This window comes from Cannabis sativa, chromosome 5 (genome assembly GCF_029168945.1).
Source record: "Cannabis sativa cultivar Pink pepper isolate KNU-18-1 chromosome 5, ASM2916894v1, whole genome shotgun sequence".
In the NCBI taxonomy this organism is placed as follows: Eukaryota; Viridiplantae; Streptophyta; class Magnoliopsida; order Rosales; family Cannabaceae; genus Cannabis; species Cannabis sativa.
Genome location: NC_083605.1, coordinates 21,351,707 through 21,364,185, shown reverse-complemented (window position 1 = coordinate 21,364,185; position 12,479 = coordinate 21,351,707). Strand labels below are relative to the sequence as shown.

The 12,479-nt window shown below is 34.7% G+C and overlaps 1 protein-coding gene across 1 annotated transcript; it reads right to left on the bottom strand.

Moving 5' to 3' along the window:
- Positions 1 to 1,624: 1,624 nt before the first annotated feature.
- Positions 1,625 to 4,827, bottom strand: LOC115717921 (uncharacterized). The gene is made up of 6 exons (XM_030646889.2): positions 4,517 to 4,827; positions 3,981 to 4,230; positions 3,447 to 3,665; positions 2,660 to 3,397; positions 2,064 to 2,545; positions 1,625 to 1,979 (listed from the first exon to the last, which is right to left on the bottom strand). The coding sequence occupies exons 1-6, from the start codon at positions 4,825 to 4,827 to the stop codon at positions 1,625 to 1,627; spliced, it is 2,355 nt and encodes a 784-aa protein (XP_030502749.2).
- Positions 4,828 to 12,479: the final 7,652 nt, after the last annotated feature.

The following is a 12,479-nucleotide window of genomic DNA, read 5'->3' as shown; positions in this document are numbered from 1 at the left end:
CATAGCGATCCATTGACGAGAGCAAGGGCATAATAAGGAAAGGTTATACATGTGTGGATGAGTGCTACGTGCATTGGTGTGTGAGGCAGTGTCAATGTGAGTAGGGGGCTGACATGCGAGCCATGGGTATGTGTGTAGGTTTTGGTGCGAGTGCATAGGGGCTTCCATGAGAGCCCATGGGGGGCTCGCATGCGAGTTGCGTATGTGTGTGGGAAGGAGCATGCGTGTGTGTGTGTACATGGGGGCTCACATGTTAGCCCGTGGGGGGCTCGCGTGTGATTCATGTGTGTGTGGGGGGGGGGGAGGGTTTACTTGTGTGTGTGAGCATGGGGGCTCATGTGCGAGCCGTGTGTGTGGGGGGTGTACGCGTAGTGTGTACGAGTGATGGCGGCTTGCATGCAAGTCCATGGGGGGCTCACATGTGAGACGTGTGTATATGGGAAAGGGGTGTTGAGTGTGTATTGCGTGAATGTGTCTTGGGGAGGCTGTACGTATAAGGTGAGAGGTGAATGCACACCGACAAGGATGACGTTGGATGAGGACTCAAGGGACAAGGTGTGCAAGGGAAAGCGTACCACCATCCCTTCTGAAACCTCTGAATGCATGGATGTACGAGTCGCAGCGACAAGACTTGCAAGGTCTGAGGACCCGACCAAGGGTATGCTACAACCACTCTCCTGCAACTTCCAAGCGGGGACCACATGCTTGCAACTGGGGATCACCTTCCTGCAACCACAGACCACAAGCTTGTAATCAGGGACCACCTTACACCAGACAAAGTAAGAGGTGCCAAGACACCTCTAGCAACTGCGGTCTACAGCTTGAAAGCAACGTTTTGTCCCTTTGGGACCACTTTCTATTCTAGGCCATTATAGCCTATAAATACCCTCTTCTCAGATGACAAGTTCAGACAAGGTTGATCCTTTGCACACAATTGTTAAAAATGACTAGACACTCTCGTCATTGTCAGTACGTGAAAACTCACCTTGACAAAGAATAGTTGGTTGCACCGGGGTGAGACCTGTCACCATCCACCGTTAGAAGTGGAGGTGCGAACATCAGTAGGGTGCAAATAGACAAAGAGCACCGGCATAGAGTGCCCAGTGAAGTCCCCAAAGTGATGGAAGACGTCAGTACAATCATCAGAGGGTCTTGCATAGGAGGCCAAACTCAAAGAGGGAGGGACATATATGCCTGAGAGGTAAGATGAGAACCTCACTCTTAGAACTTGGAGCGAAGACCTCTGAAAAACTTTGAGGGGGAGAACACCCCAGTCATATTTACAGAGGAAGATGCAAGAGCAGTGCATTTCCCACACAATGATCTATTGGTGCTTACGGTGTTGATGGCTAACACCAGGGTACACTAGACATTTGTTGATAACGAGAGTTCAGTAGATATCCTATACTCACCTGTTGGGATTATTTTACCAGGATCTGGATTTACTGACAAGTATGTTAAACTAACATCCTGAATATGAATATCTCTAAAATAATGATTTTTTTTCGATGAATCAGAGATTTCATTGCATAAACAACCAATTACAACATTTACAAACTAACAGCACCTTAATCAAGGCCTTTTGTATAATATATACAATTATGTGTGATATGAAAAATGATTCTTAAAGATTGCTAAACCAAACTCTATCTTTCTCAGCTACTTTCCCCGGCATTACACTTGCTATTCTGTGCTTCAGTATCCATTTAATCTGCTGCATCAAGGAACCGACTGTGTGCATGTGGGAATTCCAAATTTGAGCATTTCTGTTTTGCCAAACAGAGTATACCGAAGCTGCAATTGCAGCATAATACACTTGCTTCCTAAACTTGGAATATTTCCCTCTATCAACTCTTCGAACTAGGGCCTGTAGACTACTCGAAGCAACCCTCCAATCAAGCCAAAGTTTCACCTGCTGTAACACTTCCAGAGAAAATCTGCAGGCAAAAAAGAGGTGGTCTGCTGTCTCTTTATCCGAACTGCATAAGGAGCAGTTTTCATCATCTGTTATTCCAAATTTTGTAAGTCTATCTTTGGTTTTTAGTCAATTTTGCATTGTTAACCAGACAATGAAGCTATGCTTAAGCACATTAAGCCTACTCCAGCTGCCCTTGCACCAGAAAAAGTGCTCAAAATTGCCTTGAATCAGTTTATAGCCTGCTGCTATTGAGTACTGGTTTGAGGAGAAAGTGTTGATGTTCATTAGCTGCTTCACTTTGTCTCTTGCCTCAGCTATTTTGCACCAATACCAGCTGCTATTCGGGGGAGCTTTATGCTCCCACCATTCCTCCTTTTTGATGTAAACACTATGGATCCACCTTATCCAAAGGTTATCTTTCTTATTTGCGATAGACCAAACATGTTTGAAAATGGCTGCCTCATTCAAATCTGAAGTGCTCATAAAACCTAAACCACCTGCTGCCTTAGGCTTACATAAACACCTCCAAGCAACACTGCCCGACCCTTCACTTCTACCTTGCCTCCACAAGTAGTTCCTGCACACAGTCTCAATTTCAGATATGATCTTTTTTGGCAAAATCAAAATCTAACACCAGTAGGTATGTACAGTCAGCAACACAGAGTTTATTAGTACAACTCTCCCCGCAAACGAGATGTTCCTCGAACTCCAAACTTTGATTCTAGCAGTCATTTTCTGTACCAATCCTGTGCATTCAGCAGCTGATATTCTCTTAGCACATATGGGAATGCCAAGGTACTTAAAAGGAGCTGGATGTCTAGTAAAACCGGACATGTTGAGAACTCTTTGAATTTCTGATTCTTGCATGCCGCTGCAATATATAGCAGTTTTTTTCACATTCAGGTTCAGCCCCGAGGATTGAGAGAAAGTTTTCAAGCCTTGTAGCATAAAGTATGTACTCTTGTAATCACCATTACAGAAGAGTAATACATCATCCGCAAAGCTAAGGTGATTCAACCTTAAGTCTTTGCATCTATCATGAAACTGAAAATCCTTCTTGCATCCAACCTTAGTCATGATTCGACTTAAGTACTCCATTCCAAGCACAAATAGTAACGGGGACATAGGATCACCCTGCCTCAGTCCTCTTTTAGCTTTAAAGAAACCATGTAGAGAACCATTAAAGAGTAAAGAAAATCGAGGAGTGGAAACACAAGTCATTATGAGTTTAATGAACTTTGTTAGGAATTTAAAGGCCTCTAGCATTTCTTCTAAAAAGTCCCACTCCATATTATTATACGCCTTTTGAAGATCGAGTTTGATCATACAGCTAGCCTTGTTCGTTTTCCGCCCATAGTGCCTAATAAGGTCTTGACATATCATAATATTGTGAGCAATATATCTTCCTTTAACAAAACCTCCTTGATTTTGAGAAACAATTTCAGGGAGGATTTGTTTTAATCTAACACATCTTAGTTGCTATTTTGTAAAGAACATTACAACAAGCAATGGGGTGAAAATCACTCACAATATTGGGGCACTTCACTTTTGGGATGAGTGTAAGCACAATAAAGTTGATCTCTTTTAATAATGCACCTGTATGGAGAAAAGAAGTAACTGCAGCAGTGATATCATCCCCAATCAGATCCAAGTTTTCTTGGTAGAAAGAACTTCCATAACCATCCGGTCCCGGAGCTTTGATACTAGGAATGCTGAATGCTGTGGCTTTAACCTCCTCGCCTGAATACTTTTCATCAGCAGGTGAATGTGATTATCAGTGATTAGTGCTCCTTGCTGGACAATTTTTTTTGTTCACAGACTTTCGGTTCTGAATTTTAGAGCCTAATAATTCCTCATAGAATGACAAGAAAGCATCAGTAACTTTAGTTTGATTTTCTACTCTAGTACCTTCTTTGTTGACAATAGAGTAGATATTGTTTTGAGTTCTTCTCTGCTTGAGTGCCTGGTGGAAAATTGATGAATTAGAGTCTCCTTCTTTGATCCAAGTGATCTTCGTTTTTTGCTACATAAAGGAGTAATATGCTTGTTGAGTTTCAAGAACTTTGTTTCGGGCTTCCAGTTCTTCTTCAAGGAGTACAACATTAAGAGGATCCTTATGCAGATTGTTCTCGCAGATCTCCATATGCTTTTTAGCCAGCAAATGAACATTTTGAATGTCAGAAAAACTATCTTTATTAATTCGCTTAAAAACCTGCTTCAAGGACTTCATTTTCGACACAACCTGGTACATTTTAGTTCCAGAAATTGGCTGATTCCACTCATCTTCGACTAGCTTCTTGTACTGCAGGTGGCTTCACCACATTTGGAAATACTTAAAAGGCTTTTTCCCTGTAACAAGAGTCGGGTAAACACTTAGTATAGCAGGGGAGTGGTCAAAAAGCCCTTCATTTAGGAATAATACTTCAGCTATTTGAAATAGATCCATGCATGCCCGATTAGCCATCACTCGATCTATTTTGGAACAAATTCTATCTCCTCCTTGTTGCTTATTACTCCAAGTAAAGAAATTACCTGTGTACTTTACATCTTCCATTTGGAAAAAAATCCACACATTGAGGAAATTCAGATGAAACATACCTCACTCTATCACCAATTCTCTCATCCTTTTTTAGAATATCATTAAAATCACCCAAGATTAGCCAAGGATCATTCGTCATTTGCATCTTCAACTCATTCCAGAGGCCTTTCCTTTCTTCCTCTTTATTAAATCCATAAACAAAAGTCACATAGAACTCCTTTTTGTTATCAATAGCAGTAACAAACAAGTGGATTAGTTGCCTGGTGCATCTAAGGATGTTAACAACAAACCTGAGAGGGTTCCAAGCAACTATAATACGCCCACCTGCATGCCAAGCTATGTTCGTCGTAAAGCACCATCCAGAGCACATTTTCACATACAAAGCCCCAAGTTTTGGGGCTTTGACTCTCGTCTCGAGGAGACCCACTAAACCAGCTTGTTGAATGGAGATTAATCGCCTAACATTCTTTTGCTTGTGCTGGTTATTGAGCCCTCGGACGTTCCAACTCAAGATTTTATCCATTGGAAAGAGGAGGTGCTCCTCCTCCTCCTTTCAATTGCGATTGAGGCAAACTTCCTGGCTGCTGTTGTATTTCTTCTGAGGGCATTTCTGCTACATCTGCTACACCTAAAGCATCAAAAGCATTAGAGATAACAGGTGTTGTAGCATCAACAATAGGTTTCACCTTCCAACCTCTCACAACTGTTTGGAACACTTCAGGATCCGATTGTTTCTCTTCAATTTTCCTCACATTTTTCTTGACTACCCATTCCTGTTTCTTCCCTTCTTTCTTCTTGCAATCTGTGGCTGTATGACCCATCCCTTTGCAATGAGCACAAGTGATGGGTTTCCACTCATAATTGATAATCACTATTACATTGGAACCAAGGTCATTTTCAAAATCAACTAACTCAGGGAATTCTTGTGTCATAGAGACTTCAATCAGTACCCATGGGAAATTCAGCTTATCCTTCTCTTTGGTCACTGCATCCACCATTAATGGTTTCCCAATCTGCCCTACAATCTTGAACAACAATTTCTGCCCCCAGTATTTAAGTTCCAGATCTTCTAAGTGAATCCAAATTGGTACAGTACGAATGTTTTCCTTCTTAAAGTTCACATTTGGATCCCAATGTTTCATAATGATAGGACGCTTGTTAAAGAATGTATAACCCCCATTCAACACAGAATTCCTTTCTTCAATGTTAAAAAATCTAATAAGGAAGATGCCATAAGAGATCATACCTACTTTATCAATTTTATCCTTCCAAATCCTCCTTGCAAATCCTTCTAGAACTGTCAGGGGTGGATTAGCTCCCAGAACGTAGCATACTATCGAGGAATTCCAAAAGTCCACATCCTCCTGAATGTCATCAGCTGTAATCTTCACTTTACTCTGTGTTGCATATGCTGATTTAAGATTTCGAATAACACCTCCCGATCGAAGAACAAGTGGTACTGCATCCATACCTTGATTAACCATAGAGGAACACCTCTGATTTGCTGCCATGAACATTGTGAAATCTTCTTTAATGGCATCTTGCCTCTAAATTGTCTTCAAAGAAGTCTTAGGGGATAGCGGCATAAACACATCTGTTAGTCTTCCATCATCTTCATCTGGTTTTGTTTCCTCCCCAGTTGAATGATCATCATAATTAGAGAATTCTAGGGGTTCAACCCCTAAAATTTCTTCCATAGTCTTAGTTTGCTTCACATCAGCTGAAGAGTTCGGACCTCGTTTCTTCTTCTTCTTAGCAGTAGCCTGGATCTTGGATTGAGTTTTTGCCCTTGTTTTAGCCATGGCGCCAGCCCGAGAGAGCTGCAAGCACGAAAACCTTACATAAGATAATGAAATTAAACACATAAGAGTTTAGATAACCTTACATTGATTGCAGAGGAATAATATGACTCCTTCTACTCAGGTCTTTAACCCTTTCTCCTTTCTGTCGCAAAGTATTGTCAAGATTTAAGCCTGGATCTCTTTCTCTCCTTTAGGTTTGGTTACCATCGTCTTCCGCACTATGATTGAGTACTTGACTTTCTATGTGTGGGGATGGCACTCTATCACTACAAATTAAGTATGAAGAACAGTGAAGGAGGCTCGAAATCACTATAAAAGGTGTCTCTCATCTACTAGTTGTTAGAGAATGGAAACTAGGTTTAGTTTGGTTGAATAGTCAGTTAGATGAGATGAGAGCTTCATGTTCCTTTTATAATATTTCAACTAGGGTTTAGGTTTAAATTATATGGATTAAAAAAGAATAAAATATTGACAAAATTACACACTAAGGCCGACCACTTAGTGGACCACTCTCTAGTAACAATTTTGCCACTTTATTTCAACCACTTATTCTTCTTTCAATAATACCATATTTCTAATTTCAATCCTATAAATGCCAAAACTATTTATTTAATAATTATAATTAATTATCAAATAAAATTGCCATTTATATTATTTATTAATTAGACCATACAAAGTCTCTTAATTAATAAATTAACCCCAAAACTTCTTTTCTTCACAATTAAGCCCTTGCTTTGTGAAAATTCATAAATAAGACGTAGTCTAATTTTAGAATTATAATTGATTAATTAAAGCCAGTTAACTGAGTCTGCAAGCAGTATTATCTCAACTAGTGAGTAGACCATGGGCCTATATAACTGAGCTTCCAATACGTATATCTAGAATTTACCAAGTAAATTCCCTAACTTATTAATTCCTCATTGCGCCACAATAGATTCGATATTATACTCTCAATTATATAGAATGCTCTATATGTACCAAGATATAGATACTTTATAATTATCCATTGTTGCAATCCTAATAGTCAAAGATCCTCTATAGATGATCTACATTGAATAGGGACAAATTTACCGTTCTATCCTTCATTGTATTCTATATCTATGATTAGTGCTCCCACTCAATTGAACTACTATGTTCTCAAGATGTAAGTATCTGCCAGATTCACTAGTTAGCTTCTACGAACAACTCTAAGAACATAAATTATACATTTGAGCTAAACCTAACCATATCAGGATTAAGATCCATAGACCTAAGATCAACCAGTGATATTGACTGATAAAGATATAACGGTAAGTTTTTGATATCTTATCCAAGATCAATTCCAATCTAATGCATACTCCATGCATCTGATACTGGTATACTTTGCCAATGCCCTAGAAAGGACATAACACTTATCCAAGGTGTAAGTATACCTTATCACTAATTATCGTGTCAGTCTAAATCCAGTGTACTAACAAATTATGGGACTTAAACTTTTGAACGTATAATCATGATTATGTTCCACTGTATTGACAACACTATAATCATGAACAAATATACATATTTTGGACTTAATAGAATTTATACATTAAACATATAATCAGGAAATAAATCATGTGAACCATGCAACATAAAATGATTTCTGATATTTTATTAAATAGTAAATTTGATTATATTGAAAAGTGTTTTATTTAGGGTTAAAAATCCAACAAAACAACCCCAATTGTGAAGGCCCATTTACCTTATTTAAATAATTGTATTAGGCTAATTATACTAGTTTAACCTAATAAAAATTGAATTAGCAACATAATTAATTTTGAAATAAATGAAATTAATTTTTCATTGGATCATTTTAAATTTAATTTCGTCAAACACACTTAGTTTAATAAAATATTCTAGATAAAAATTTCTAGTAACTAATTAATATTTAATTAACTAGAAAAATATATTTAAGTTGAAAATTAATTTTCTAATTAATTTTAGACCAACTTAAATTAGAATATTTTTCTAAGAACTTAAACTAGAATTAATAATTAAGTTTATTTTATTCAAGATACTTAATTATTCATTTCTATTTCAAGAAAAGTAATTAAATGAGAAAATATATTTAAGTTGAAAATTAATTTTTTAAATAATTTTTAACCAACTTAAATTAGAATATTTTTCTTAGATATTAAATTAGAAAATAATAAGTTAATTTTGTTGAAGATACTTAATTATTTGTTTCTATTTTAATAAATTTAAAATTATATCTAAGTTGGAAATTTTTAATTTCAGATCAACATAAATTAGAATAATTTTTAGAATATATTTTATTTTATTTTAATAATTATTTTCCCACATAAAATTTCAAAATACATTTATTATTTAAATGTAGATATCTCAAAATTTTGAAATTAGATTCAAATTGAAAAATAATTTAATTAATTTTAAATCAACTTAAATCAAGTAATTTTAATTAATGATTTATTAAAATGAATAGACTAATATATATAAATATATTAGATTAGAAAATTAGTAATTACTTTATGAAATATCTAGATAGTTATTATCCTGGTAAACTTTTTGATATTTTCTAGATATATTTAATTAAATAGAAAATTGATATTTAAGTTGATTAGTTCAAGACACTTAAATATTTGATAGTTTTCTTAAGAGATTTAATTAAATAGGAACATTAAATTTATGTTGAAAGTTATTTTTTACTAATTTTAAATCAACATAAATTAGAATAATTTTCTAGATTTATTTTATGTTATTCTAAGTAATTTCGAAAAATGTATTTTTTTTAATACATTGAATTTTTAATTTAATTATAGATATATATTTATAGAAAATTAAATTTGAGTTAAAAATAAATTTTATTTAATTTTGGACCAACTTAAATTAAGTAATGTTAACGCAGATTTTTGTTAACTAATTAATAAGTCTTAATCGTAATAAATTAGACACAGAAACTAAAAATTACGAGAAGAATAATAGTGATGATAATAATGACACCAATTTTTTACGTGGTTATGTAGTTAGCTATGCGTAGTCCACGAGTCTATCTTATTCAGATAATTCTAGATACAGAATTATGGTTTTACGATTAGTGATCTCTTTTCTAAGATTTTTTTCGTCCCCCTAATCTGTATAATCTGCCCCTATTTATTAGAATATAGCTTGACAATTATTTACATTTGAATTTGAAAGACATAATTATTTTAATGAAACGTGGGTTTTGACCACATCCCATTGTAACGCGTGTATAGCTAAAAATTTGCATAACCGTTTGTTATTCTTATCTTTGAAGTAGTGGATACGGACATGGGATAGGAGCATCTCGCTCTATTCATAGATGAATGACTTGGTTTATATGTATTCTAGTAATGGCATGAGCACCAGTGTATTGAGCAAACTTAAGAACTGCTCTTTGACCATAAGGCCTTACAGACTGGACAATCATGTCCTCCATGTTCTCAAGTTCTTACACTTAGTTATTATAACGCAAAATATACGCTGTGTTTCAACAACCGATTCACCTCGTAAATACCTTCTTACATGTAGCGAGGTAGATGTCTCGCTATGCATTGTCCGTAGTTCCCTCGTGATTATGCCATCCGAGGCAAGATGGTTTCTTGTCAATACATGAATTGATTGTTTGTGTATCCTTGTCTCGCCTAAGACTATGCAGCCAGTGAGTTATGAATATACTCTATTAATTCTATATTTAATGAGTTATTCCATTTTTCATTTAATAATATAATTATCATTATATCTGTTAATATATATTCCACTTGTTCAACACGTGTCACTTTCTGAAGTACAGCCGAATTTCGGGTATAACAATCGCCCCTTAAAAAGTCCTTTTCAATGAAAAGTACTTTTTAAAGGGAAATTTTATTTTTTATACTTAATAAAAATCCCTATTACAAAAAATACCCTATAAATTATTTTATACAATACTATCCTAAGAACTCCTCATTTTACCTAAAATACCCTTACCATTTAATTTTTTTTTTCAAAACCTAAAAAACTTAAAAATAATCCATTATCTCTCTCTAACCCCATATGAGGAGAACCACTTTACAAAAAAAACCCTACGCTGCCACCTATTGCCTCTGCGATACTCGGCCAACCACCGTGAAGGACGTCCGCTCAACCTTCCCTCATCAGCCCAACTGATGCCCCTCGTTGTCAAGGATGTCCGCCCTACCTCCCTCTCATTGTGGATTAATGGGTAAGTGTTTAGTAAAATATTTTGTTTGAAAGTATTTTGTAAACTTCCTTGCCCCATGTACAGTATATTTTCGTTAGATTTATGTGGTTGTTGTTGGTTTGTTCGCTTTTTTTTTAGTTTTGATATAAATTTTTCAGAAATCGTGAGATCTCGTTGTTTGGATTATTTTGTCTGTTCGTATTTTTCTGGATCGGTTCTCGACACGTTCTCAATGGGTTCTTGACACCATTGTTTGAAGGTTAGAAATGATCTTTCTCGACTAGTTCTTGATACGTTCTCAATAGGTTCTCAACACGGATGTCCCAAGGTCAGGGAAGACCTTTCTCAACGGGTTATTGATACGTTCTCAAAAGGTTCTTCAGAGATACTTTCTATAAATCTTCAAGTATTCAAGTCACGATTATATCCCTATTTTATGAAACAAATTTGCATTGACAAGAAAATAAGAGGAACCCTACTTAGTTTCTTTTTTTTTTTACTTTATTTGTTTAAGGAAAGTACTTAAGTTTCCTATTTTAATTCTTATTAATTTTGGGAAACCTAGTTGATGTAATCATTACCTATAAATAGTGAATTTATTTCACTATTCTGGGATCCGAAATAAGTTTTTCCAGAGCACTTAAGTTGCAAAAACTATTGTAAGAGCTTTCAAGATAGATTAAGAACTTCTTGGTTCTTTTCTCACAATTTATGTGTTTTATTTGTTTAATTATTATTATCATTACTTATAATTTCTAATCACTTTAATTGATTCATTGTCGTTGTCTAAAAATGAGGCCAACACTTGTGTTTCCCTTTCTATCTTATTATTCTGTTACATTTTATATTTAATGATTTATCCATTAAACTTTCTTTAATTAATTAATCTTTTAAATCGGCAGGTAATGCTTCTTAAATTTTAATTATCGTTGAGTCAAAGCTGATTTGAAGGTCATCAAATGGATAGTTGATTTTGTACTTTCATTAATGTTTGCTTTATTTTTTTGTAATTTTATTAAAGTACATAATTATATTAATTCTAGCAACAGAGTAATTCTTAAAGCTTCATCATCTTCCTCATTTGACATATACATATATGTGTTGTTTATATTGACAAATCTTTTATGTAATAAAAACTGTTTGTTACAGCTGTCATTAACCAAGAACATTATACAATTAATTGTAATAATATAACGTAACCACCACTATTGTTTGTTTAACAAGTGATAATTTGTAAGATATAAATAAAAAAAGTAAAGTTACGAGATACCAACATATTATATTATATATTTGATCTATTGTTTTTACTCAACTATTTTTATTTTTTCTTCTTATAATATTCCACTATGCACCAAAAATTAGACCACTTTTATTTGTTATAACCTGTCAAGATTTTGGCGACAACCCATCAATAATCAATTGATATTCAAGCAATTATCAATAAAAAACAAAATTACAATTCGTTTGTAATGCTTTAACTATCGAGAACTTGTCAAGAACTTATCAATAACACAGACTTTAACATGTTAAGAACCAAACGCTGAATCTTAATTGATAACCTATCAACAACCTGTCAATAATTAATCGATATTCAAATGATAATCAATAAAAAACAAAATTACAATTTTTTGGCAATGCTTCAACTATCGATAACATGTCGATAACATATCGATAACCCATTGATAATAGCTAAACTTAATAACTATCACCAAAAGCTAAATCTTATCAACAACTCGTCGATAATCAATCAATATTCAAACGAGAATCAATAAAAAACAAAATTATAATTTTTTTTCAATGTTTCAACTATGAAGAACATGTCGATAACATATCGATAACACTGTTGGTATTATATTTATCCAGGATCTTAGATCTATTTGCAAGTATGTTGATTTAACAACCTAATATTGAACTTCTAAAATGATGAACTAAACACATAAAAGTTAAGAATAACTTACAGTGATTGCAGCGGAATTTATGTCTCCTTCCACTCAGATCTCTAACCCTTGATTCCTGTCTGTAGCAGAGTATAATCAAGAT